The sequence below is a fragment of the Eutrigla gurnardus genome, assembly GCF_963514095.1.
Source record: "Eutrigla gurnardus genome assembly, chromosome: 4".
NCBI classification, from domain to species: domain Eukaryota; kingdom Metazoa; phylum Chordata; class Actinopteri; order Perciformes; family Triglidae; genus Eutrigla; species Eutrigla gurnardus.
The window spans coordinates 2,899,958-2,926,865 of NC_139918.1; the positions used below are offsets into that span (position 1 = coordinate 2,899,958).

Consider the following 26,908-nt stretch of genomic DNA (forward strand, 5'->3'; position numbering starts at 1 on the left):
AACGTGTAGCGTAGTGAGAATGACACCTGTCAGTGCTAAACTGAAGCATGAACAGAAAAAGTTGTCCATGACAGCCCATCGTTGTAGTTCCAGCACCGCCGTCGTTTGAGTCCCACCGACGCCGCGTCCGCGTCTAGCCAGAGTGCTCTCCTCGCCAGGTAAGACAAGCTAGCCGATCGGCTATCAGCACGGAACGCCAGATCCCGCTGCGAAATACGATCATTTCATTTAGTTTTGTGCACTGGCCAACTATCGTTGCGGCAAAAACGTAATAAAATATGCTGCATGATTTGACTCGAGTCAGCCTAGAATTCGGCATGTACCAAATACATCATAGTACCCGTTTGAATAGTTCAATCTACTCTGTTAGTTCACCTGTCAGTGTCACTAGACCGAAGTACACACCTGCGTTGTCACATTGTCCACTAGTTACTTCCCACACACACGCACGTTCACCCGGTCCGCGGCCAGGTGAAGCGGATCGTCGCTGCGGGGGTTCGGGGGCTAACCGGCGGACTCTTGTTGATCAACGACCGGCGGAACAGCTGTTCACGAACGGTCTGCCCCGGCGAGGCGTTCGGTGCCGTGTTGCCAGTATTGGCAAACTAGAATCGTCTCCAACAGATAAAGTCTCCTCGGTTGAACTGTCAGCTGAATGAAGAGTACGAAGATGCGCGTGAGCGCGTCACCTGTGCGCATGCACGAGGTGATGCTGTTTGGGAACTGGCTCGTGCGAGATGAGTCTGCTCACAATCGATCACCGCACAACGTGCATGCTAAAACTACGACCGACGTCCTGCACACGGGGGCACCGATACACTCTCCGCCGACTAGCAGACCCGGGGCATGATGGGAAACGCCTGGCGCTCACCTCATCTAAGAGCTGATTGGCTCTAAGTTTTACAACAAACACAACAAAACAAGTTTCACAGAATATAATTCTCTGTGTATTTCTAATATCTTTTTCTATGTTATTATCTCGCTATTAGACTCATGTTGCACAAGAAAAGTTTAATCTGTGAACATCTGTGGTTGATGATGATAATAATAACTGACAGGTGGGTGGTTTAGGTTGGGGGTCAACATTATATTCTTTCATAGGACCCAACATCTCTAGCGTAGAGAGATAGCTTCTAGTAACCTCTATAGTGTAGAAATATTGCCTAAAGGTTTTTTTATGCATTTTACAGGATGTTATTTTATTTTGAGGAACAATTAAGGTATACTTAAAATGGATCTTCTATCTTTAGATGCAGATCCATGTTTGATTATTATGCGATACAGGAGAGCCCAAACTGACCTGTGGATCTTTTTCTCCAGACGGCAGATGATATATTGTGTTTGTAGATGATAAGACTATCAGCAGCCAGTTGCCAGATGGATTTCCATTACTTTGACTGAGATGTTCTTCTGGTAACATGGAAATTAAAGTACTGTGTCAAAATGAAGTTTGCACATGACAGCAACAATGTTCACTCCTCGGTTCCATGGAGATGACTTTGACTGAGAAATTCTGCTTCATGTAAAATCATACCATGGTTGTCAGACTGTTCTTTTGAGTTGTCGTTATGTCCAGTATGGATACGCCTATAAGTGCATACGTTCTGGACTCATTCTTATGTTCAGTCACCTCCGGGGATCGTGGGGGTCTCCCGTCTCTGGCACCGTTATTTTGGGGGTCGTGGGCTGAAAAGTTTGTATAAATGATAAAACGCCTTTTCTCAACATGTATGCTTTAGCTTCCCCCTGCTTGATGATTCGATGTTTGTGAATGAAAGTCACCTTGGGAGTTGAAGTTTTCTTGAAAAGGTAATTCAGTTGTATGGAAAAAGGTCAATTACATTGCTGTTTGAAAATCACTTCCCACTCGGCTTGGGCCGGTTTAAACATTTTCAAACCGGTCTGATACTAAGCCAAAGACCGGTCCGAAACAGTTATACCGACCTTTCCCACTAGGCGTCGCACTTGCAGACCCTCCCGAGTGATACATTCGTTTTTACACAGAAGACTGCGCTGTAATCACGGAAAGGAGAGTCAGAAATATGCTATAATATTAATAATAATCGTACCGTTTATAAATAACTCTGCTTTGCACAACGGTGTCTCTTTTTACAAAACAAAACAGGACAGATACGACGCCGTGTGATGTATTCAATGAGTGTTGGAATTCCGCTTAGCCCGTTGTTTCAAAACAACTGTGAAAGCTGAACTTTTGCTCGTCTCGCATATTAACACGACTCTTCAACAAGTGAAGCTGCTGTGTGTCATATACCTGTTGCTGTGTACAACGGCGGCCTCGTTCCAGCAACTACCGGGGTTTTTTATCTTCTTCGGATCAACGTTCTCAGCTTGTTAAATCTCTGTCTTCGGCCTCGGCTCGCTCGGCAGAGGGACGGCTGCACTTCATTCGGACAAATGCCAGTTCAACCGGTTTACATAAATCAAACACGCTATGGGCGTACACCAAACCAGACCGGTGAAACCGGAAATCGGCCCGACCCTACTTCACATTATTAAAGACATCCTGATGCGATGTATTAGACTGTCGTTTCCTGAGACTGTGCCTGTGTCTAACCAGTAGAACGGTGTGTCTGCCCTGTTAGGTTATCAATATGGTCTCATGGATAATTCAGGTGACTGTGATGCTGCTATCAGCCTTCGTCAGCAGCAGCCGGGGGAAGAGGGACAAGGAGCTCTACTGCTCTGGTAAGTGTTGGTGCTCTCACTGAATGATAACATTTTATGGAATATTGCAGATACTCAAAGAAACAACATTGATAGTTGGTCATAATATGGCCAGTTCCTATGTTAGTTATTTAATGAGGAACTCTTTCTAGCATGCTTTTATTCTACAGATTAAACATGAATAGCCAACCAAACACTCATTTAAATATGACAATATGACAATGAAATTCAAGTTTACTTCCCCCTGCTAAATACACAGAATAGAAATGAAACGCGGCCATTTCAAATAACTGTAATGTCTCCTTACACCAGCTGGTGGTGTTCTCTGATGAGGTAGAGTTTTTTTCAGAGTATCTTCTGCTTCCGGCTTCCAGCATCTTTAGGAAACAAGACAAACATTGAAACTGATGAAAAAACTGAGACACACGACCGATATCTGACACCCTAAGTGTCATCCATCCATCCATCCATCCATCCATTGTCTACCGCTTATCCTGTATTCAGGGTCGCGGGGGGGCTGGAGCCGATCCCAGCTATCATTGGGCGAAGGCAGGGTTCACCCTGGACAGGTAACCAGTCTATCGCAGGGCCGACATGTAGAGACAAACAACCATTCACGCTCACATTCACACCTACGGGCAATTTAGAGTCACCAATGAACCTATCCCCATCCTGCATGTCTTTGGACTGTGGGAGGAAGCCGGAGAACCCGGAGAGAACCCACGCTTACACGGGGAGAACATGCAAACTCTACACAGAAGGAACCCGGGGTCGACCCGGGAATCGAACCCGGGACCCTCTCGATAATCAATAACAATCATATATAATAATAATCACGTCATTGCCTAAATGCCTTCGCCCACCTCTTATGTAATTATATAAAGTTGACAACAATAGGCATGCTTGAATCATGTTGTTACAGAATACAGTTCTGCAGTAGATAACGCCAACGCCACGTGAACATGTATTGATTTCTGCTCACCGATGGCAAGATGCAGCCTGAGGCCAGAACCCTGAACTCTTGATATGAGTGTTTTTAATTAGGATGAAGAGAGACTGACTGACTGACTGACTGACTGACTACAGTCACAGTCTCTGGAGGACCCTTCTTACCAAGGAAGCAGCCTTGACTTTTAGGAACGCCCTCATTGTATTTACTGATGCCGCAGCTTGTCTTGAGGCCATCACTGAGGTTTACCTTTGTTTCCCAGCATGCAAGGCAATTGCGGATGAACTGAAGTACTCAATCAGTCAGGTAGACCCAAAGAAAACCATCAACGTCGGCGGCTTTAGACTCAACCCTGATGGAACCATGAAAGACAAGAAGGTATGGTACACTGATGTGTGTTGTTTAAGTTATTTATATGATTATTCAAAGAGAACTGGCCTACTAGGCTCCCTGCTGTGGTGCGTCAACAGGAGCCAGTACAGGACAAAATGCATCCATTAGCCTGAAATGTTCATCCTGTTCAGAGTTGTGGGGGGGGCTGGAGCTGATCCCAGCTGGGCAAAGGCAGGGTACACCTGCACTTGTCCCCCAGTCTATCAAATAGAGACAGACAACCATTCTACGGGACATTGACAGAACCTGGAGAGAACTCGCGCTAACACAGGGAGAACATGCAATCTCCACAAAGAAGGCCGAGCCGAACCCGGTTTCAAACCTTGGCCCCTCAAAACACAAAACAACAAAAATGTGCAGCAAGAGAAATTAATCATACCTCGAATGGCATCTGTTGTGATTTATACAATATTAGCAATGGTTCCATCCCTTTTGGGAATATTCATACCATTTGAGTATGAATAGGAAAAACAAACGATAATGATTATATCTTAATGTCATTAATTAGAATTCCACCGCATTTATAACGCAGTCCATTTAGCTTTGTGAATGCACATCATGTGAGTTTAGTATTTTATTCATATACCATTATTTATTCAAAACATTAATATCAGTAAGTCTCATTTTGGTTATTATAATTACCCATACTTACCACCGTAACTCCACCAAATTATTTAAAATGTGTAGGATTCATCAATCTGCTTTAGGCTTTCGCAGTATGAAGGTATTTTGTTAAACCATCATATTTGGATATCCTAAAGGTATGACTTCGAGTACCGCCAAAAATGCTGTTAAGTGAACACATAAATCACACATCAGTTCATTATGAACAAATTATTATTCCATTAAGTGCTGGATTCAAAATCACAAAGAAAATCAAAGTAAAACATTGAAATCTCAGACTGATCAAAAGTTTGCCTGTATGAACTCCTGACGACGTCTGGGCTGATGGGTCGGAGAATGGTGTCCTGGGGATCTCCTCCCAGACCTGGATTAGGGCTTCGTTGAGCTTCTGTGGTGGTACTTGGCTGTGTCAGATACACCGATACATAACGTCCCATAGCTGGATTTAGGTCAGGAGAACGAGAGGGCCAGTCAATGGCATCAAAGCCTTCATCATCCAGGAACTGCCTCTACACTCTGGACACATGAGGCCAGGCTAGTCCTGCACCAGTAGGAACCCAGGACCCACTGCACCAGGAGGAACCCAGGACCCACTGCACCAGTTTAAGGTCTGACAATCACGCTGAGGATTTTGTCCCGGTCCCTAACAGCAGTCAGCGTACTGTTGGGTATTCCATGGAGGTCTGTACAACTCTCCAAAGATAGGCCTTCCCAGACAGGATGGCGTCCCATGGTGGACACAGGAAGGGGCGAGACTTGGCGTCTCTGTATGGGCTGCTGTACGGAAGCTGTTAACAAACATGATTCAACATATTTTTTCAACTTTATCTCAAGATCAAGAGTTAATTTATCTTGTTATCTTGAGAAAATTGAGATTTTTGATCATGATGATGACATTATCAGCCTACAGCTCTATCTGGTTAGTAGTTAGAATACTTTTACTGATGGCGGATTTGACAGCCGTTTGTGTCTACTAAAACTAACTATTCTAAACTATTCTGGAGCGTCTGTTTTACCCGGAAAGATGTGGCAGCGTACCAGCTGTTGTTAGCTGTAGCATGCTAGTTGGCAGGGCCGGCCCGTGGCATAGGCCGTATAGGCAAATGCTAAGGGTGCCGTCCATCGGGGGACGCCACGCCAGTGCCACAAATGGTAAGAAAGAAAAAAAAATGTGTTACAATTACAAGAAATAATCCCACATTAATTAAAATGCAAAGCAAAGCCTATTTAATAGAAATAATATTTGTTACAACATTACAACCCCCCCCCCTCCCCCGCACGGTGCGCCCCCTCCCTTCCCGTATCATGATTCTTTTTGGACGTCACCACATCAAAAAATCCACACAAGATGTCCAAATGGCCAAAACTGTCCGGTGCCCAAGGAAGAAAAAAAAGAAAAGAAGAGGAGGAGAAACGAGAAAAAGACAGAGGTAACGTTACATGAAATTATTTGTCTGTTACAGATAGACACCTGGCTTTTTAGCATTAAGCTAACGTTACATGATTCGCTAATTGCTAATCGATAAATAGCTAACGTTAGTTGACTGTTTTAACGTCAGTTAATGTTGTGGAGGGGGCTAAGTTGTTATGGAAAGTAATAATGTAACGTTAGGTAATTACAGTACTCCCACCTTACATTCCTCAGGGACATTTGTATTAGATCTTTTAAGCAGGTGTTTACATTTGTTTACATTTTTATTGCCTACTGGTTAGCTAACGTTTGCCCTGCTGGTAATAGTCACTTTTCCACCCCTTTATATATTATAGTTGTAAGCCTAGTTGTTAAAGTGCACATCAATAATGTTAATTAAGCAATATCACATGAGAGAGAATGCTGTTTTGAATATGAGCACTGCTGTGATTCGGTCAAAGATAATCATAACATAACATTCTCATATATATTACTGCTACTTTGCATTCTGCTATTCAGCATTTCACTGTAATGATGACAATAAATTTAATCTAATCTAATTTGCATATCAGTTAACATCATACCTCTTTGGTTTTTCATTTATATTATATCATTTAATTTTATTCCTGGAATCATATGTTTTTATTATTAGACTGTAATACTCAATGGTGTCACATACTCCTCTCTTCAGATGCACTGTTGAAGTTTCTAAATCCCACCCCTGGGCCATCTACCACATCTACCACTGCTGCCCCCACCTCAGCAGCACAACCCAGCCATGATGCAACAGCATCAAGCGGTCTTCCTGTTGCCCCCACCTTTAATATCTTGTTTTGTGCAGTGCCTTATTTATATTGTATTTTTCATTTATTTTATGCAACTTGTTGACACGTTTTATTTTGTGTTTAGTTAGATCCTATACTTAAGGCTTTTTATGAATGTATGTAAAAATGATTGTATTTCATATATTTATTTTATTTTTTGTATTCATTTATTTATTCATAATTTTTTATCTTGTTAACTATTCTGATTGTGAATTTGCTTTCTTTAAGTAAAAAAAAGGTCAAAGACAAAGCTATTCGGTTTCTTGTGAGTATATACACTACACTGCCGATGCAAGGGGAGCGCCACCTAAAATTTTGCCTAGGGCTCCAGATTAGTTAGGGCCAGGTCTGCTAGTTGGTTTAGCCCAGTCCATCGGCTCAATGGACCACTAGTTTCAAATAGACAAAATAGACGGCATTACTTAATGTGTTGATTAGTACTTTATTCATATAGCACGATGTTAACAAACGCAAGGTTTTCCAAAGTGCTGCACAACAAGATAAAACACAATAAATATATAACACAATAGAAGTGCAATACGAAGATGAAGTACACGATAGAAAGATAAAAGTAATAAAATAAATGCACTGCCCGCACAAGATAAAAATATGCATGTATTCACATCAAATCATAAAACCAACACCCTACATGGTGATGGAAGCCAAAGAAAGGAACAAAACAAAACCAAGTGTTTGTGCCTTCATCATTGTAGTCCGTCCGTGTCTGAGTGACGAGTATACAAGTTACAGCCCAATTCAGGAACGATCAACAAGTCAGCGTCTTAGGATGACGATTACACAATCAGAAATCCGTTGTTGATCCATTTACATTACAGACATTTCCGTGATTCATTTTTATTTATTTATTTTTCAATGACAATATGCCAGTACTTTAGTGCCTTAATTGTTGAAGTAAGAATTCTAGCTAATGAGAAATTCATAAAAAAAATTATAAAAAAACAAAAAACTAATTCATGTTTATTTTTGTAAAACTAAATTAAAAAAGAAAGCTACTGTTTTTTATTGTTTACCGAAAGCATATCGAACCGTGAATGTGGTGTAACGTTACACCCCTGAAACACGAGGCTTGCCTCATTCCACTTAAACGCTGAGGTGTATCCAGCGGTGTGGAGGGATCACTGCCGTCCTTTCTCCTGAGACCACATTGATCTCTGCTGTTGCTGTGGCGGTGTGTGATGCTGTGTGAACACAGTGAGACTATGGATCCAGGTTATCGGTCCTGATCTAATGAGGTCACATCCCACTGGAGCTTGGACTTCCTCTATAGCCAAGGGACCAGGCTTTCATGAGGTGTCCAGCTCTGCCATTGATTTCCTCGGCTTTAACCATTGATAGCTGCACTGACTGGTGTGTGTGAAAGTCAGACAAGGGGGCTGCAGAAGGTTTCACGAGGCATCTCCTAAAGCTTTTCCATGAATCGTGTCCTTTGACCTGTCTTACCAAAAAAAAAGTCTCAATATGTCTTTGTCTGTGATGGTTCAGTCAATCAGTGAAACAAAGAACACCAGACTCCGTTGACAAAAACAAGTAATTTTGCGTGCCTTAAAACGCACTTCTTTAAAAGTTGACCGAAACAAAATAAAACTTGCAGAACCCGTCTTGGTTGATCTTACCGCTGTTCAAACAATCCCTGGTTCACTTCCATGATGTAGTGCGCGTCCTGGCGCGTGAATGTCATAGTTTGATGCTTTGAGCTCTGAACAAGTAGAGTCATATGATGGATTGGAGGGAGAACGTGTTGCTCCATGGAAGTCAAGTTTTTTCATACACTGCCCTAAGATGGCATTATTAGTGTTAAATATCAACAATTGTGAAATGGCATGGGTCGATGTTAAAATCGCACTGTGAGGTGTGAAATGACACTGTGTTGATGTTGGAAACACTTGACACTGACTGATGTGGAGCGATATAAACACTGGGCCAGTGATTTGATGTATTTATTGCTTGTAGTGGATAAAGTGTGACCTGTGATATCAGCTGGTACCAAATACAGCACCTCGAGGGGTAATACTGGGGTTATTGGTTCAAGGGTAAACCACACTAACCGAACTCCACACTGTAAAAAGATGCTTTATTTATCTCTTGGACACATTTGAACAACAGCCCTTATGGTTGGAACTTGTGTTATGTCATATAAGGGACGCTGTTATCTGTGTCATTCTTGGCCGTTTTCTAAAGGTGGATTCATCCAGATATGAATGCTAATTACTCTTCTTGTGTCCCCTGTGGGTCCTGCTTGGATTTCATTTAGTTTGCCTCCTGGCTGTGTGTGTGTGTGTGTGTGTGTGTGTGTGTGTGTGTGTGTGTGTGTGTGTGTGTGTGTGTGTGTGTGTGTGTGTGTGTGTGTGTGTGTGTGTGTGTGTGTGTGTGTGTGTGTGTTGTGTGTGTGTACACTCTGCATATGGGACGACTGTGGTTGGTAGAAAAATCCCTGGAACAAGCAGTAAAAATGCCTATTCTTTTCAGTACACACATGCAAGATGCGTCTATTGATATATTCCATATACATAAAGTTATGCAGAACTATTGTCAGGAGGATCACTTTCAGGAAGTATAGTTTCTATTACACCTCAGAATTTGCTTTTTTGAGATAAATACTGACTCAAATACATATAGGAACTACACACACACACACACACACACACACACACACACACACACACACACACTGAAGAGAAACCAATAGGGGGCACTGAGAAACTATTTCCTAATACAGGGCTCTGAAGTAGGTCTTGATCCTTTAACCTACTGATCTGTTGAGGCTTACAAGTGATTGGTGAACAGAAGGAGATGAAACACAATGAACAGCAGGTCATTTAACTATTTCAATCAGATGATGTGGATATGGGGGATATTTTATAGATTTTTTTATTTAAAAATATGGCACAATGGAAAATGCATTCAGTACAATAGTGAGAACCACAGATAAAGAGAAGTATGAAACCATTTTTGTGAGTATTGTTTTGTGTATCTCAAGAGATCAACGAAAAAGAGAACCACATTTTGCTTTTTTAGGAGGTGTACAAAATGTAAACACAAAGCAAACAAAATACAAAGTTCAAACACTCAGGCATACACACATCAGACAGAGAAAACAGCTCAAGTTAAAAAATAATAATTATATTATAACAAAAAAAGGGGGATCAATCAGGGGATACACTGTAAGAGATTTAAAGAAGGTTAACAATACTGCCACTTACTGTAAAACATACTGAATCACCTCGGTGCTGGAGTGCTTTTGTAAATTTCCAGTGCAAATGGAGATTTGGGACAATACATTTTAACAGTTGCTGCAGTGATAAATTGATTCTGTTACTGTATTACTTATTTCTCGCCTCACATGCCTTCAGAAAGTTAGTTGACTGTTAAGCTGTGAAATGAGAGAGTCTGATGTGTCTTAGACCGTTGAATCCAGTGTTGTAAAAAAACGAGCCGTGCCTCACCGAACCAGGGGTTCATCGGGCACCAGAAACGCGTTATTTAGTAAGTGGTCAGATTGGATTAACGCGTTACTAAGTTACTTTTTTCAGTAACGAGTAATCTAACGTGATACTATTTCCAAACCGGCAATCAGATTTAAGTTATCCAAGTCACTGTGCGTTACTATGTTTGTCATTTTCCTCAATAAAAATATATCAGCTTTCTTCTTGCGTCTTTGGGAGTGACATCACATAGCCGATGAGACAAGTCACGTTTTCAGCACGAGGACAGTTCACGACTCGGCTCAACAATGGAGGAGGAGAGAGATGCTAAAGGCTGCAGGCCCTGATGGTATCTCACCAAGGATCCTGAAGACCTGTGCCAGCCAGCTGTCCCCTGTACTGGGGTATCTGTACAACCTGAGCCTGAGCCTGGAGAAAGTCCCGTTGCTGTGGAAGACCTCCTGCTTGGTCCCAGTCCCCAAGAAACCGAAGCCATCCGACCCAGCAGATTACAGAGCAGTCGCACTAACATCGCATGTGATGAAGGTCCTGGAGAGACTGGTCTTAGCCCAGCTGAGGCCACAGGTGAGGACGTTTCTGCACCCTTTGCAATTTGCCTATCAGCCCCATTTAGGAATCGATGGTGCTGTCATCTACCTGCTGCAACGAGCCCATATGCATCTGGATGGTGGTGGAGGCACTGTGAGGATCACATTCTTTGATTTCTCCAGTGCTTTCAACACCATTCAGCCTCTGCTAATGGGTGAGAAGCTGCGGGTAGTGGGTGTTGACGACTCTGTGATCTCCTGGATTACTGATTACTTAGCAGGCAGGCCACAGTTTGTCCGTCTGGGCAGTGTCCTGTCTGATGTGGTGGTCCGTGATACAGGAGCTCCACAGGGAACTGTGCTTTCTCCCTTCCTCTTCACCTTGTACACCACTGACTTTCAGTACAACTCTGAGTCATGTCACCTGCAGAAGTTCTCTGACGACTCAGCTGTTGTCGGGTGTATAAGGGGGGGAGATGAGGGTGAGTACAGGACACTGGTAGACAACTTTGTGGAGTGGTCCGAACAGAATCACCTGCGGCTGAATGTCAACAAGACCAGAGAGATGGTGATCAACTTCGGGAGGAAGAAGAGGATGCCTTCACAGCCACTACGGATCAGGGGGGAGGTGGTGGAGGAGGTGGAGGACTACAAATACTTGGGAGTGGTGATTGACAACAGACTGGACTGGAAATCTAACACAGAGGCTGTGTACAAGAAGGGGATGAGCAGACTTTATTTCCTGAGGAAGCTGAGATCCTTCAACGTGTGCAGCAAGATGTTGGAGATCTTCTACCAGTCTGTTTGTCTCCAGCTCCATTCTCTTTGCTGCTGTGTGTTGGGGCAGCAGCATCAGAGCCAGCGAAACCAACAGACTTGATCAAATCATCAAGAAGGCTGGCTCTGTACTTGGTCTCAGGCTGGAGTCTCTTGAGTCCGTGGTGGAGAGGAGAACGCTGAATAAACTGTTATCCATCATAGACAATGATCAGCACCCTCTCCATCACACAGTGGTCAAACAGCGGAGCACCTTCTCCCACAGGCTGCTCCAGCTCCGCTGTGGAAGGGACGGATACAGGAAATCTTTCCTGCCACATGCCATCACACTCTACAATAACAGCTAAAACTCTGTTCATAATAACAATACTCTCCTCAAGACCCTGTTTTTCTGTGAACTGCACCTGATTTTTTTTTTCCACTTTTCAATGTGCACTTTAATTTACTGCTATTTATACATTTTATACTTTTTATATTGTTATTTTTATATGTTGTTTCTTTACCTATTGTGTTCTTTATCTTTAGTTACTGTGTTGTCACTGTGTGTAATGCTGCTGCTACACTTTAATTTCCCAGCTTTGGATCAATAAAGTCTATCTATCTATCTATCTATCTATCTATCTATCTATCTATCTATCTATCTATCTATCTATCTATCTATCTATCTATCTATCTATAGATGGCAAAATTAAGGTTGGTTGTACACTCTGTGCTGGTGGCAACAAAATGCTATCTAGCTACAAAAACACTACGTCGAATTTGAAGAAACATTTGGGGCCCTAGTTTCGTAGACCAGGCGCAGTCAGCTTTCAGCGCACCTGCGCCGCGCCGACGGGGTGTGTCCGCCTGGACTTTGCAAGTTTCGTGCACCGCGCAGGCTCGCGCAGGCACACCTCCCGTCTCGCCCACCGGCGCAAGTGGGAAAGAGGGAGGAGAAGAAGGCGTGAGTGGGAGACGAGGAGGAGACGAGGCGTGGACTGGGATTAATACAGCCGATTCAGATCTTCACCAATCAAATGAGCTCCTCTCCTCACCTTTAATGCGTTAGGGGAGGTTCAGTGCAAGTTCCGTCACTTGACAACCCGATGACAGAAGCAGCGCCGCCGCTGTGCGCGTATGGCAAGCCGTTTTAACATTTAATCGAACCACACTCCTATCTGTAATTATATTTTAGATATCCATAATAGCATTTCTCCTAGTCAAAATGTAATTTGGACTAGGAGAAATGGTAATTAAAGATATCCACAATACATTCTTACTAGTAAAAATGATATTTTAAGATATCTACAACTTTGATTGTACTAGTCAAAATTAAATTTAAGATATCTAAAAATCCTTAAAAAGTATAAGTGGCCGTTTTATCATTTAATAGCTAGACTGGATATGTATAGCAGATATCTGTAATTCAATTCTTCCTAGTCAAAAAGAACATTTCAGATATCAACAATGACATTCTTCCTATCCACAATTGTCATTTCAGATATCCACAATGGCATTCTTCCTAGGACAAATGACGTCACTTTTGCCATTCATGTGTATTGGGCTTTCAGTTTCAGATATCCACAATTACATTCTAGATATCTAGAATGAACATTCTGGATATCTGCAATTGAATTCTTACTAGGAGAAACTCCCATTTCAGATATCTTCAATCCAATTGTTACTAGTCATAATTAAAAAAAAATTAAAATGCCGTCCTGTCTACCTGTCAACAGATATCCACAATACATTTGTGGATATCTGCAATTGTATTGTTCCTAGTCATAATTCTAATTGTAGATATCTGAAACTACATTTCTACTAGTCATAATACGAATTGTGGATATCCATAATGACATTTGTACTAGTCACAATGTATTTTTGGATATTCAAAATTACATTCTGGATATCTGGAATAATTTTTCATTTTGGATATCTGAAATGAAAATTATGACTAGTAACAATTGGATTGAAGATATCTGAAATGGGAGTTTCTCCTAGTAAGAATTCAATTGCAGATATCCAGAATGTTCATTCTAGATATCTAGAATGTAATTGTGGATATCTGAAACTGAAAGCCCAATACACATGAATGGCAAAAGTGACGTCATTTGTCCTAGGAAGAATGCCATTGTGGATATCTGAAATGACAATTGTGGATAGGAAGAATGTCATTGTTGATATCTGAAATGTTCTTTATGACTAGGAAGAATTGAATTACAGATATCTACAATACATATTCAGTCTAGCTATTAAATGTTAAAACGGCTTGCCATATGCGCGCGTATCATAATAATAACAATGCCGATATTATAAAAAACAGGAGAGAGAGAGGGAGATGTTTTGGTCCGAGAGGCTGAGTTTCCGTTACGCGTGCCATCCGCCTTTGATCTGACGTCACATGTGACGGGACAATCTATATAGATATAAATTCACGTGTTGATTCAATGAGTTGCATTAAATAGTGTTTGTTGTGATTATTTATTGCATTTAAATGTGCCTGGAACTGTGGAAACCTGCCTGTGAGGTCTCGGTGACGTGTGCGCACTGCGCGCCTTCAGCCAAACTTCCACTCCGCCAGCTGTGATTCGCATTGAATGAATGGACTTTATTTACGCCTTACGCCTTGCGCCGAAAGTAGACCAGGTTGGAGCTGGCGGGCTTTCAGCGCAGTCTCGGCGAGGCTTTTTGCCACGAAACTTCCGCTACGCCAAGCTGAATCTGTGACGCCTCCCCCTGCTGCGCCGCCACACCCATCTTGGCGCAGGCGATCCACCAAACTGCCAAACTGACGGTGCGCAAGGCTGCGCGGGTCGAAACTTGCACTGCGCCGGCTGCGCCACCCTGCGCCGGTCTACGAAACTAGGGCCCTTAGAGTCACAGCACTGCAGTCAAACTTACAGAGCAAGTCCCAGCAGCTGGTAGGAAGCAGACGTCCTGTTGAAAATGCACTTCCAATAAAGTGAGTGAGTCATTTTTGTATGGGGCAGCGAGGTGTTGTCGGCAGCTGCTGAATGTTTCTAATAAAGTAACTTGTAATCTAACTTGGTTACTTTTAAAATCAAATAATCTGTAAAGTAACTAAATTACTTTTTAGCAGTAATCAGTAATCAGATTACTTTTTCAAAGTAACTGGCAACGCTGGTGGGCACCACAGCATGAAATATCGTTCACCTTGCTATAATCCACAAACAACCGAATAGAGCCATCCTTCTTTGGCACAGAACTATGGGGCTACTCCAGGTGCTGTTGGTCTATCTATTACACCCAACGCCATGAATGCACCGTCACGCCCCGGGTGAGTTTTCATATCGACGTCACCCACTTGCTGTGTGACCACAAAGGGACCTTGGCGAGTAATTTGGAGCTGGAAGTGGGGAGCAATACAAGTACTTCATCCCTTGGTGAGAAGTGTCTCAGTCTAGTTCCTCTGTTGTACAGGCACTGTTGATGTTCCTGGCCTGGAGCTAGGGATGCAAACAATTAATCGATTATCGATTAATTGTCGATAAGAAATTACTCGATTTAAAATAAATTAATTGCAATTAATTGCGTTTTGAACCCGTAATTCCCCGCCAGTCCACGTGAGGGCGCGCTTGAAGCCAGACGTACTTGAAGCACATGCGCGAACACAAGCGAAGCAGGGCTCTGACGACAACAACAAGACTAGCAGTGTTTCCCACACATTGACGAGACTATGGCAACTAGTCTAATTAAGACCGCCATAGTCTCGATGTTCGCCCAAAATTATTTTGATTCCGCTTCCGCAGCGCTTATTATAAGGGGAAATCCTCGCGGCTGGTTTGGCTCATCAACGTTCTGTTTTCCCCCGTCGCCATGGCAAGGCGTCAGCTGGCCAGTTTGATGGCGCGTATAGCCCCGTTCACATACGTCGCTACTCGCCTGTCACTCGCTTTCTCGCTGAATTCTACTCGCTGGCAAAAAAAATTCACTGCCGCCGACGGCTAGTTCAAACGGCAACTCTCTGTTTCTCTCCGTCCCCGCCCACATCGCATCGCCTGTCCTGACCACATTCCTAGAACACATTCACATTCATTGACAGCTGTCGCTCAGAGATGGGCGAGTGGTGACGTATGTGGACGAGGTCAAAACCAAAACACCAAGGAAGGCTGAGGAATAGTCACCCACTTATATAAATAATAATAGTTATAATAAACTAATAGTTTAAAGGCTCAGCACTGTGTTTTAGTCATTTTTGTTTTCATCTTTTCTTGAATGCTTAAACTCCTCAACCCCATTTAGTATGTCAACATTTGGATCAGAACCAGCAGTTTGTAAGAAATTGGTCAGGAAACAATATGTCATATTTTGGTTCTCAAAATTCCCCAAATGAATGCATTAAAATGAAATTACCGGTATTCAAAATATGATTTGCATTTTTCTTTATATCATAAGATAGCATTTGATGTTACGTATACAGTAGATGGAACCTATTCAGAGGGAAATTCAGCTTCTCAGAAGAATTGCCGCTTATCAATTAATCGATCATCGATCGATAAGATGAAACAACTATCGATTAATGAATTACTCGATAATTTGCTTCCCTACCTGGAGCACATTCTCCCATAATAATTGACCCAGTGTGTGGAGTTTTGCTCTCAGGTTCAGGACATTCTGAACCTCATTTTTATTCAGGCTTGGACCCTCCTCCTAGGTTTCCTTAATTAGGTTCAACACCCCGCATGGTTTCTGCTGAGCAGTTAAAAAAAATCCTGTGGAGGCCTGGGGAACCTCCCGCACTGCAAACAACAGAGGATCTAGCCACTTATCCCAATGGCTCTCCTGCCTTTACACAATTTTCATTTCAGTATTATCTAATTCCATTAATTATCATTATACAATTCGCACAATAATATTTAGTTTGTAGTCCCATTTACTACAACCCTGTGTTGAGCAGGTAAAATAAACCAGTCAGAAAATGAAATCTGTACTTCAGCAGTTCAGGTCAAGCTTGCAAGTTTGCAAAATATCCACATAATCATCTCAAAATGAATGTCCATAACATTTCCTTGTGATGAGAATGAAAGACAATTATGACGTCATAAAGTAAAAAATTACTCCTCATTGACAATTCACAAAAGGCTCTTCTACTCTCAACATCATCATCATCATCATCATCATCATTATCATCATCATCAAAACTAAACCCATTTTGTAATGTAATGGGAATTTTGGATGTTTGTACTTTATAATCAGAATATTTGTCAGGCCAGACGTCGATCCGCATCTCCTCTTTTGACTGTTATGCTATGACGAAAATGAATGCCTGTTTGTAGATGATATGAACATGAGTGCCACATTGACATAAGATAATTTCAGGACTATGACGCCTGTGTTCTGTAAATCTTGACCTTGCCTGTACATCTTGTCTTTGTAAGATAGGACATGATCCGTCCTTTGGTTCCTCCTCCTTAAAAGGGAGATTGTTGTTGGACTCAGGGTCGTTCCTGCTGAGTCTGAACCTTTGCATCAGAAGGCAGGGGTGACCAGTCCCTCCTCTGCAGATGAGAATACTTAGTGGAATAAACCTCGGAGAAAAAGCTGATCCTGGTTGTTGATCTTTATTGGGCAGATTCATTTTTCCACAACAGTAACTTAAAAAAAAAACAATAAACCAGGAAATATAGTGTTATAGTGTGATAAAACCCTTTTTAAGATTTCTACATAAAATACAGGGTCGCCCAAGTTGGAATAATTTGCAAATGTCTTGTCTTTTATTGCGCCACACAAATGTTACGTATGAATTCATTTCACGTGGGTCATTGTGACACATCATGTAATCATTGCACCTGGTCTAATGTGATCACATTTGCATCAGCATTTAAATAGAAATAAACAGAGGATTGTGTCTGAAAACAAAATATTACAACTTTATGGGCAACAGTATATATTCAGAATAATTCTTACATAGAACAAAATAAAATAATTGCAAGATAAATGCTCAATTACGAGATTATCTTCATGATTGAAAGCATTATTTGCTCTTGGAGCTATAGTGATTCATATACAACTGGAGTTTTTTTTTTTTTTTTTTTTTGCTTTTTTGCTCATTATAGACGGGCACAGTTTTATATGACTCACATGACTTTGAATGAAAAAGATTGGTGTATTGGTAGAAAATACAAGGATTCTAAAGACAACATAAGCCTCTTAAACCATTCAGGTTCCACATAGGGCGAGTTTCAAACCGGGCCCAGGTAACACATCTTTGTGCTGCAGCACTTCCAACAGTTGGCTTGTCTCCATGATTCTTTCCTTTACATTTGCTCTGAAAATGTCTTCTCTGACTTCCTGCTGGACAGACAGCCTGGCTTGTGTATCAAACGGAGGAGGATGCTTCGTTGAATGCCTCACAACAAGCCAGATCAGCTGTTGTGGTGAATGCTGGAGTCACCGGGCCAGGATAGTGACGAGCTCCTCCTCTGCCCTTCGCTGACACTAACCTCCACCTGTTGCATTGTTTGGTCAATCAAATGTTACTGAGCCATAGAAAAAGCCAAACCTTGATCCCCTGCCCTCCCGGATCCCTCCTTTTCAGCAGCTTTTGACCCAGTGTGAATCGGAGAGGGAGGGATGTCACAGCTTAGATGCCATCAGTGAGGAGGATTTGCAGGTTTTAAGTCTCTGCTCTTTGGCCTCCCCACAGTAGGACTTCCTGGGGGCATGGGGATGCTCCGTGGCACAAAAGTTAAACCTGCCTGCTGCAACAATGACACATTTAAGGCCTCCAAAGACATTGAACTTAGTTGGAGCGGTGAGCTGATCTCCTGGTGACCGCTGGGAAGTCATGCATTGAGAATGAGAGGATGCACAATGACACGCTGACACAGTGACACATAATATCAGTCCAGAAATGTGACTGAGTGAGGCAACATGCATTTTACTCATTTAGTGTTTAATCCAGAGAGGTTAGGCATTCTCTCTCTGCTGGGTAAAAAAACAGAGTGAGAGTGAGAGACGGCATGGAAACAAACATTGTAACTGTTCCTCCATCTCCCAGCATGCTCCATTTCTTGTTCAATCTGTAAACTGAAATGTCAAAAAGACAGTTTGGAGTTTTAAACAGAGTTGTTCCTAGAAATGTTGTCAGTGGGAACACTGCCCTTTACGATTTTTACACATAATATATTATGACTAGCTGTTTACCACATACTATGCCTTTACTTTTACAACATACTATACCTTTACTTTTACAACTTACTATACCTTTACTTTTGATTACTTTTTACAACATACTATACCTTGACTTTTACAACATACTATACCTTGACTTTTTACAGCATACAGTACCTTTTACTTTTTATTACTTTTTACAACATAGGCTACTATACCTATGCTTTTAACAACATACTATACCTTTGTTTTTTGTTTTTTTATACCTTGATTTTTTACAACATACTATACCTTTGCTTTTTACAACATACTATACCTTTTACTTGTATTAGTTTTTACAACATACTATACCTTTTACTTGTATTAGTTTTTACAACATACTATACCTTTGCTTTTTACAACATACTATACCTTTTACTTGTATTAGTTTTTACAACATACTATACCTTAACTTTTTACAACATACTATACCTTTGCTTTTTACAACATACTACACCTTTTCCTTTTTATTACCTTTTACAACATACTATTCCTTTTACTTTTTATTACTTTTTACAACATATTATACCTTTTCTTTTTATTACTTTTTACAACATATTATACCTTTTCTTTTTATTACTTTTTACAACATATTATACCTTTTCTTTTTATTACTTTTTACAACATATTATACCTTTTCTTTTTATTACTTTTTACAACATATTATACCTTTTCTTTTTATTACTTTTTTCAACATACTATGCCTTTACTTTTTACAACATACTTTACCATTACTTGACATATTATACAATGACTGACTTGTACTTTTTACTCTACTATGACTATGACATACTTTACAATGACATGCTTTTTTCAACATACTAGAATTTTTTTGGACATCCTATACTCTGAGTTATGAATTTGCAGTTATTCAGAAAAAGACATATTCCTCCTAAATGAATAGCCCACTAATATTTCCTTTACATGCAGCCAGGCAACAAAAACAAAAAAAAAGCCCTTTAAATTGAAGTCTACAGTCATGACGTTAAAAACCCATACTGATATCTCTGCACAGCCATAATGGTACAAAACCTGACAACCTCTCTGTGATAACACAAGCTCACGGCATTTCATGGAATAGTCACACATTTTGAAATACCGATTTGTGTATTTAATCGTAATGAACAAAAATGTTCTATCTTTTTCGTTTTGCTTAGTACGACTTTAAAACTAATGTATTTCAGTTGGAAGTATCCTTGTTATCTGCAGTTTTTTTTTTGTTCTGTCAGTCGGAATGACATTAGCTTTAGGCAACAAATCCACCTAGTTGGTTTCAGGCAAAAATCACACAAACAAATCACTTGAAAAGAATCCTTTGTTTTGGTGCGGAACAGTAAAGAGAGACGTGGAAAAAATGGACAATTTGCGTCCCTGAACATGAATGGCTAGGATGAATTTCATCACTGTCACTGTTGTTCACCCAGAAATCATTTCAGTTTCAATTTTGATTTCAGTTTGAATGGATTAATCAGGATAAACTTGCTGATCAGTGAGCTCTCGGTGCATTTTTGAACTTGGGAAGGTGTTCAGCAACAAGGACATGATCCTTCACTGACTTCCCACTGAACACTTCCAGCACATAACTGCTGCTAGAGCTACAATTATTGTTGTTCCTTTTGACAGAGCCAGGCTAGCTTCATGTCCTGGCTAAGCTAAGCCAACCACACCCTGACGCTGGATTACTATTGATCTTTTTATCAGACTCATGAAAAAAAGCAGTTTCTATGTTACCATATTGATTTGAAGCTTTGTGACTGGTGTCACCTGTTCTCTGCCAGCTCTAGGCTAGGATTTAATGCTATGCTAAAGCTCATTCACTGCAAGCTAATTACAAATCACTTCAGTGTTTCTATCTTGTCATAGTGAAGTGTTAATATTGTTATTATTATTATTATTATTATTATTATTATTATTATTATTATTATTATTATTATTATTATATCACACCTTTATTGGGGACATTCTTATTTACTAATCCTTGCTTTAAATGACATAATGGTCAAAATGACATTTCAGCTTCTCCTTCCATTCGCCGCTTTGATGACAATATCATTATTATTATTAATTTATGGGTCTTCATTGGCCCATAACACCAGGACAATGAAATTGAAAGGCCCCTGTCCACAGCAGTGCAATAATGGCTCCCTATCCAATGGGAATTGAATGGAGGATAGCATCCCTGAGAAGCCTATTCTCTGGGCCAACCGGTCTGCCCCCCCACCACCACCGCCACCGCCGCCGCCCCCCAGCCCCATTCTTCAAACAACGCTGTGACTGACAGCTCCCTTTCACAAACCTCTGACTGGCAAGGAAGGGCTTTAATTCCAAACCATTTTGTAGCATGGCATGATAAAGACCCAAGCACGGACTGAGATGGACCGACGTGGTCTCATTGTCGGCCAGGGGGAGTTTTCCTTTTTTATTTTTTATAGGGTTTGGATAATATTTAGTTTGAGTTTAAATTTCAAACTCAGTTTTCTCAAATTCACATGTGATGTGAAAGAGGGCAGTTATGTGATTCTCACAGTTGTAATAATCAAATGATTTCAGACAATAAGAATATCTGTTTTATAAATTAAATGAGGACACTTTACTACCTGTCAGCAGTTTTATTGTAAAATAAAATGATGCACTGCTACAGTAGATTAGATTGACATTAGCTGCAGCAATAATACTTCCATAAACCGTTATCGTCATACAAACTGTAGAAGGGCCATTTTACGTTTGATTACATTTCTATTTGAATATACTTCGCTGATTTACACTTGTGAAAGTTTACATTTGAAAGTTCTATTTATCTATTTTTTGAATGCCTGAGTATTACATATTTGCAGGATTAATGCAGACCTGGAGTCAACAATGAAATAAACACCAGTCACTCTAGTTTTATTCACATCTGGTGGTTGGTTAAAGCTTGAAAATAAATTTGGAGGCTGCAATCACACCCACCATAATAAATTAATATTTACATTATTTATTTAGATATTTGAGCTATGTCCCATAACACATGTAAATTATAGTGATAAACAACCCACCAAAACATGGCAGAATAGAATGAACCAAATGAAATGTAGAAATAGGAGGGCATTGTTAAACAGTTTAGGTAGAACATTATGACCTCGTATACAACCTGAAATTTAAAAAGTGAATTCTTGGATAGTGGTGTGAGAAAATAAATATAATAATGGGAAAAAGAGAAGAAAAATAAAATGAATAATGGCCATGAATGTATCTCCATAAGATGTGGCTGAAGCTTGAATGAAAGCTGATTGTATCAAACAGCATCAACAGTGAGTTGTGGAGGTGAGACGATCCATCAGTTTGATCGATGACTGTTTGTCGTCTTGAAATGGTTCTTGAATGGAGAAAGTCATAATGAAAACGATCAGAGCCAGAACGGTGCTGGACTCCACGTCGTCTGAAACTCCACTCACTGAGTGGATGATGTGTCACCGCCGGTGTCAAAGTCATCACGGCTCATTTTGATTGATAGGTGAACCTCATCGTCATTGGCCTGCGTGACCTACATCCCTCGCCGCTCGCCCTCCAACCTTTGGCCCCGTGCTGTAACACAAACTTCCTTCCTCCTTAGCACAACAGCGTTGTCAAGCTCAAGGGATCCTGCGCTGAATGAATCACAAGTTAAAGAGGCGGAGCTTAAAGACGGAGGGATTAGTGATGGCTTCCACTCATTTTTACTTTATCCATGAGGCAGCAAAACGCAGCGCAGAGGAAGGGAAGCAGATGGCGGAGAGGCCCTTTGTCACCGTGTGTGTGTGTGTGTGTGTGTGTGTGTGAGAGACAAAGGGGCCGGTAATAATATGTTCCACCCTGACTACGTTGACATGCACCACATATTCCTACTAATGTATTTACATGATGAAAATTAAGATTTCACTCACATGCAGCTGTTCATACAACCACTAACTCAACATTAGTTTCTTCCTCACCAGCGTCCTCGCCGCGTCTTTGACGGGTCGAACATGTCGTTTATCACATCAGAACATGGAAACAGAACAGGAGCTGCTCGTGTTTCTTTAGTTGTCCAGCGGTGGTGGATTGTTGGAGCGTGTGATCACAGCTTCTCTCTTTCATTCCTTCATCCTCTGTCTTGAAGACGTTGGTGTTGTGATATGTGTTCATATCCATAAACCTGTTGATATCCAAGTCCTTCATGATGATTAAAAGCAGGCGTGTTCTCGTCTCTGTGCATCTCTACCCAGCTTTACTAACTGTCGGCTGCTTGCTTCGTGTCCAACACAGCTGGAAACAGGAAACGGGACAAGTGTCACAAAGTGACGTAAAAACACCAACTGAGACTCTCATGGTGAATGTGCTGTATACAAGTCCAGAGAATACTGCAAAAAGATGAATATCAATATCACATGTCTTCATCTGAAAAGGATCCATTCAAAATATCCAAACACAATATGATCCTATCAAACTAGGAATGTTTTCATATCTGGAATAATAGTGGAATACGAGTGAGCATGTAAACATAGTAAAATAAAACCCTGCAATGTGACCCCCCCCCCCCCTTCCTCTGTGCCTTACCCCTACACCCCTCCCCCTTACCCCTCCACCCTTTGACCAAAGAAGACAAGGAAGATTTCCTGCTTTGATCACTGGAGGATGGAGGGCATGAAAGAAGCAGCAGCGGCTGAGAACCGAGCTGTTTACCCTGCACTTGGCTTCTCCACCTCCTCCACTGACCCCACCCTTCTCAGGAAACCCCCCTCCCTTTGGCTTTTTCCAGCCCGCTCGGAGGTGTAAAGAGCAACCCTGCCCCCCACCCCCTTCACCCTTTTCACTGTCCTCGGCCCCTCACCCCCCTCCTGTCACCCAATCTCCTTCCGGGGACGGTGGGAGCAGGGCGCTGCACCTGTCTTGACCCGTCTAGACAGCGCCGCCTCCCTGTTTTGTCCTCAAAGGGGGGGTGGGGGGGAGTGGCGTTTGGACAGGGAGGTGGTGGGAGGGAGTGCGTACAGGTTAAAAGTCAGAGGTTTGCTGGTGAAAACGCAGCGGAAACAAGAGGTCACCCCGCTGACCCGCACAGAGCCCTGTGGTGTACCACAGCTGACATCGGGGCAAGCACACATCCCAGGGCTGCAGAAAGACTTTCTCCTTTTGTCTCCTTTGGTTGCCATGGCAGTGACATAGGTGTCGTCTCAGGCTGAAAGTGTATTTTTCATATCTTTTTTGTCTCTAGCTTGGTCTACTTGAGTTCAACCTTCAGAAGCGTGGAAACATGTCACATGACCCCAACCTGTCTCTCTCTCTCTGGTGTGAGCAGGTGCCTCTGGCTCGCTCGGAGGCTCACCTCAGCGAGCTCCTGGAGGGGGTGTGTGACAGCATGAGCGACTACGGCCTCCACGTGGACCCCGACACCCAGCACAGACGCTACCTGAGGTTTGCCCCCAGAGACGGCGCGCCCACCGAGGACTTCCCCGACTTCAAGAACTTCCAGTTCGACGGACCCGAAGTTTCCAACGCCCTCAAGTTTGCAGTGAGTGCAACAGAGTGAGAGTGTGTGTGACAGGACCAGGGGGATGTGGACCGGTCTGGGGACCGTGGGCTGTAATGTGGACCGGTCTGGGGACCGTGGGCTGTAATGTGGACCGGTCTGGGGACCGTGGGTCGGAGGCTTCTGCAGGCCGGGATGGGATTTCACCAGTTGAACCCTTCCTTAGTTCACGACAGCTACATGAAAGTAAGGGGGCTGCTGCAGTAACAGACTCAGTGTGAACAGGAAGTAGTGCAAGTTAAACGGGATGCTATTATTTTTAGATTTATATATTGTATATATATATATATATATATTAAATCTAATAAATATATATTTATGTATATATATATTTACATACATATATTTATATGTTTACAAAGACTGAATTATAGACTTTAAAAAAACTCAGAAAGGGAAATATTGGAAGAACACAATAATAAATGTAATATGTAGATGTTTGCCAGTCGTCTACACTGAGCATTGTGTCATGTGACTATAGCAGTGGGAGTGGTTTTATGAATGAGACTTTTCTCTTATTAATTACTGGGTTGGCTGCATGTCCACATCTCCATAATCTGATTATGGAAGCAGATTTTAAAAAACGCTCTTGAGCGAGATTCAAAATGGAGCCCGTCCCGGGTCTTTGTTCACCGTTCAGGATGGATTCATCCGACCTGATCCCGCCGCTCATGCCATTTAATCCACGTCATGCTTTCCACACGTTGCCCCGGTCGCTGCTTCCTTCAGTAAATCCAGATTATATCCCGGAGTACCGGCATGCCGTAGGTTGAAGTTGAGCTTCAGCCGTGTGACCAGCGGCTTGTCAAAATGGCTGAACGGTTCAACGAACAGAGGGGAAACATGGCCGACGGCCTGAAAAACGCCGTGACCACCGCCGTGTGAAAAGCCTTCTGTGTGTGTGTGTGTGTGTGTGTGTGTGTGTCTTTTTCAGTGTGAGTCGGTGGTGGAGGAGCTGGAGGATGACATCATCTCTCTGTTCAGCCTGGACGTGGAGAACGTGCAGGAGGAGTTATGCAACAGAGTGTCAGGTACCACAGACGTGTTCTCCTTCGTCCTCCTCATTCTCCTCACATCACAGCCAATCAGTCGCTTTACGATCACAAAAAATCTATCCGCTCATATTAACAAACAGTGACGTTGTTAGGCCTATTTTAGACGGCTGGAGCCACCTTAAATTGTTCCCAAGCCCCCCAAAATGTTTTTGTCTTTATTTTCAGAATAATTACTGATAAAAGTATATACACAGAATTTTAGGATTATAGCATCATAGTCTGTAGAAAGAATATACTTTAGAAATATTTTTATTTTTTTACAGACACTGAATCCTCATTTAGCTGGAATTAATACAGAATAAATCCATACAAAATACAGTTATTTGGGTAAAGTTCATATTTATGTTGTCATATTTCACTGTGACCTTTAAACCCAGTCTTGGTTTATTCTACTGTATACTTTATGACAGAATCACACTGTGATTGAACCAATCTACAGGACAGTTACTGTGTAATTAAAGTACATTCTTTAGACCTGCAGCGTATCTAATGGAGAGAGGAATTAGATACACTATCACTTTAAGACACATTTACATCATCAGGTTCTAAGCATGCAGCTTTAATGAGTCTAAAAGTGAACATGACAGTAACTCTTGTTCAACAGAGGAGAATGGAAGAAGACCATGTGTGTTCTTCACTGGTTGTAGTTCTAATACGGTTCTCCTGGGGGCGAAGCCCCCCGTCTTTAAATCTCAGTGACATCCCTGTTAACAACATTGAACCTCGCATGCATAGTTGCATTTTTTTTTTTTTTCATTTCTGCTTTTCAATATTCTCAGCCAGTTAAATGCATTTCCCTTTGAGCTCCTTGTTGGGTCATTTAATCATTTTACTTTGCTGATTTTGGCATCTATGACATCAGAGATGAGAGAGGCTGTTTTGTTAGAATCTGAATCAGCTGAGAGTTTTGTTTGAAAGAAAGACAGGATTATACAGTTAATGTGTTAATGGTGTTTCACAAAAATCCTCATGATGAACTCATCATTAAACAGCAGGTGAAATCTGTGTGTTTGCTCTCATAAATGGCAACATAATCCATAATCCTTTATGAATGTCCTCCACCACACCGGTGCACATACTGTGTCTGTTGTGATTTCAGACTACTGTGAAGACAGCCGTCACACAAAGGAGGAGCTATAGTCTCGTAGATCGTCAGCGGACCACACTGGAACCAGCAGAACACGCCTTTAACAACATCTGTGACTGACAAATTATTCAGACAATCTTTTTAAATGAATTAAAATTTGGACCAGCGTCCACATTGTGCACGCTGGTTCTTCTGCTCACTGGAGTCACAGCAGCATCTTGTGTTGTCCTTCCTGTTCTCTGAAGCGCTTCTTACTGTGGAACCATGGGAACAAATGCTGCAAGAATGAAAAAGTTGAAGAAAAAGTTAAAATGTCAAACATCTTGTGATTCACGTCCTCCTGATGTGTTACATCACAGTCACACAAACAAGACAATAGTTCCAGGCAGCTCTCTATATTCAGATTTCTAAAGGATTAAACAATTAGATGATTATG

At 41.7% G+C, this 26,908-nt stretch overlaps 1 protein-coding gene across 1 annotated transcript; it reads left to right on the forward strand.

Moving 5' to 3' along the window:
* On the forward strand, positions 1-26,676 carry cnpy1 (canopy FGF signaling regulator 1). Its single transcript, XM_084008517.1, has 6 exons — positions 1-158; positions 2,604-2,706; positions 3,897-4,012; positions 24,100-24,312; positions 25,265-25,361; positions 26,485-26,676. Exons 2-6 carry the CDS (start codon positions 2,613-2,615, stop codon positions 26,523-26,525), a joined length of 561 nt encoding a protein of 186 aa, XP_083864643.1. The 5' UTR covers positions 1-158; positions 2,604-2,612; the 3' UTR covers positions 26,526-26,676.
* Positions 26,677-26,908: the final 232 nt, after the last annotated feature.

Bases quoted from the DNA above. Each gene is read 5' to 3' on its own strand.
- cnpy1 (XM_084008517.1), top strand. From the start codon at position 2,613: ATGGTCTCATGGATAATTCAGGTGACTGTGATGCTGCTATCAGCCTTC. The intron at 2,707-3,896 runs GTAAGTGTTGGT...TTTGTTTCCCAG, and splicing joins CAAGGAGCTCTACTGCTCTG to CATGCAAGGCAATTGCGGAT. The intron at 25,362-26,484 runs GTACCACAGACG...TTGTGATTTCAG, and splicing joins GTTATGCAACAGAGTGTCAG to ACTACTGTGAAGACAGCCGT.